The sequence below is a fragment of the Lolium perenne genome, chromosome 1 (genome assembly GCF_019359855.2).
Source record: "Lolium perenne isolate Kyuss_39 chromosome 1, Kyuss_2.0, whole genome shotgun sequence".
NCBI lineage: Eukaryota > Viridiplantae > Streptophyta > Magnoliopsida > Poales > Poaceae > Lolium > Lolium perenne.
In genome coordinates this window covers 245,244,953-245,246,737 of record NC_067244.2, presented here as the reverse complement: position 1 = coordinate 245,246,737, position 1,785 = coordinate 245,244,953, and the positions used below count along the sequence as shown (strand labels likewise).

Sequence of the window (1,785 nt, the reverse complement as noted above, 5' to 3'; positions counted from 1 at the left end):
AATTTGAAATTTGCTTAACTTTAAGTTTTGCTCCACTTTAAAATTTATTAAAAAGGAAATAATAGAAAAAATCGAAGAAAAACCGACAGAAAATCGAAATCTAAGAAAACCAGAAAAAAAGATGAAAAAGCGGAAAAACCATGACCTACATCCTCCCAACAGCTTAATGGGCCGCGGCCGAAAACACTCCCGCGGGTGATGAATAGGAAAAGCCGTAGCCTCGTACAACCTCATGAACCATAGCGGGGTGGGTTTACTATATTGGCCAAAAGTTCAGATCCAAAGTGGCAGGCCATAGTTTCTGCCAAAACCCAATTCCCAAACAGCATCACTCCTCCCACTGGCCCCAGAACCCTAACCTCCTTCTCCACCATGGCCTCCTCCCTCCTCCGCTCCGGCCACCGCCTCCTCCTCTGCCACCACGGCCGCCTCCCCGCGGCCTTCTCCACCTCTGCCGCCGAGGAGCTCATAGACGTGCGCAAGCTCCCCACCGACTACGACCCCGCCACCTTCGACTCCACCGCCCGCCCGCCTCCCTCCGACCGTGTCTGGCGCCTCGTCGATGACGTCTCCTCCCTCACCCTCGTCGAGGCCGCCGAGCTCTCCTCCCTCCTCCTACGCCGCCTTGACATCCCCTCCGCGCCACCCATCGCCATCCTCAACTCCGGCGCGGGCCTCGGCGGCGGTGCAGGTGGGGCGGCCGCCGACGCGGCCGGTGATAAGCCGGCCACAGCGGCCGATAAGACGGTGTTCGAGCTGCGGCTGGAGGGCTTCGACGCGCCAAGCAAGATCAAGGTGATCAAGGAGATCCGGACGTTCACCGACCTTGGGCTCAAGGAGGCTAAGGAGCTCGTGGAGAAGGCTCTGAAAGAACATCTCTCATAATATGTTTTGTGTGTTTGATGTCAATTTATGTGATACACTAATGTTTGATTAAGTGGTACAGGGATTATATAGATACATATATATGTGTGATGGATGTGGTAAGTCGTGTAAAAAAGAAGCTGTAACAGGATCACCAGGCCGGATATTCCGGGCCGGATATTTCCAAAATATCCGGGGGCCTATTTTCGATTAAGGACTTGAGGATTTGTGGCTCAGTACACTCTGGACATGGGCCGGATAATTGCCCGGACATTTGCCCAGATTTGCCCCAGGGCCGGATAATCCGGGCCGGATATTTCCAAAATATCCGCCTCCCCCAAAATCGGCTAAGGACCCGAGGCAAAGTAGCTCTGGACATGGGCCGGTGTCAACACCCGGATTTTTAAGTCCGAATGCCTATTATGTCATACATCGCAATCCCAGGAATATTGTTGTTTGCGAGGCATAATAGTTAAGTATCACAGTCATCATTCCTTACAAACCATAAAGTCTTACAATTGGAATCACATCATCCATATTACACGAATAGTTGATCTATTGATCAACGAACACACAGAAGTTCATAGCGGAAGCGTAAGATACAAGGACTCTCTAGTCCACAGGCCAACGCTTGACGTCGGAAGACTCCTAGTTGTCGTAGGCGTCCTGCTGGTCATCTCCGTGTTCATCTTCATATTCTGGCCATTTGAATAGCCAGGGACAAAGCCGTGAGTACTTTAGGTACTCGCAAACTAATACTAAAGTAAGTGCTAGACAATTCTAGTAAGGTTTACTAAGCTCTAGTTTATTTGCGGAAAGCTAGTTTTAGTTCACAAACATTTTGGTAAACAACTCTTCATGTGCTACTAACTCAAGTGGGAACATTAGTGTCCTTCCCACCATTCAAGTGGTGATTTCAAT

At 50.0% G+C, this 1,785-nt stretch overlaps 1 protein-coding gene across 1 annotated transcript; it reads left to right on the top strand.

Moving 5' to 3' along the window:
- Positions 1-303: 303 nt before the first annotated feature.
- LOC127327238 (uncharacterized) lies at positions 304-885 on the top strand. The gene has a single exon (XM_051354017.2). The coding sequence runs from the start codon at positions 373-375 to the stop codon at positions 883-885; it is 513 nt and encodes a 170-aa protein (XP_051209977.2). The 5' UTR covers positions 304-372.
- Positions 886-1,785: the final 900 nt, after the last annotated feature.

Bases quoted from the DNA above. Each gene is read 5' to 3' on its own strand.
- LOC127327238 (XM_051354017.2), top strand. From the start codon at position 373: ATGGCCTCCTCCCTCCTCCGCTCCGGCCACCGCCTCCTCCTCTGCCAC.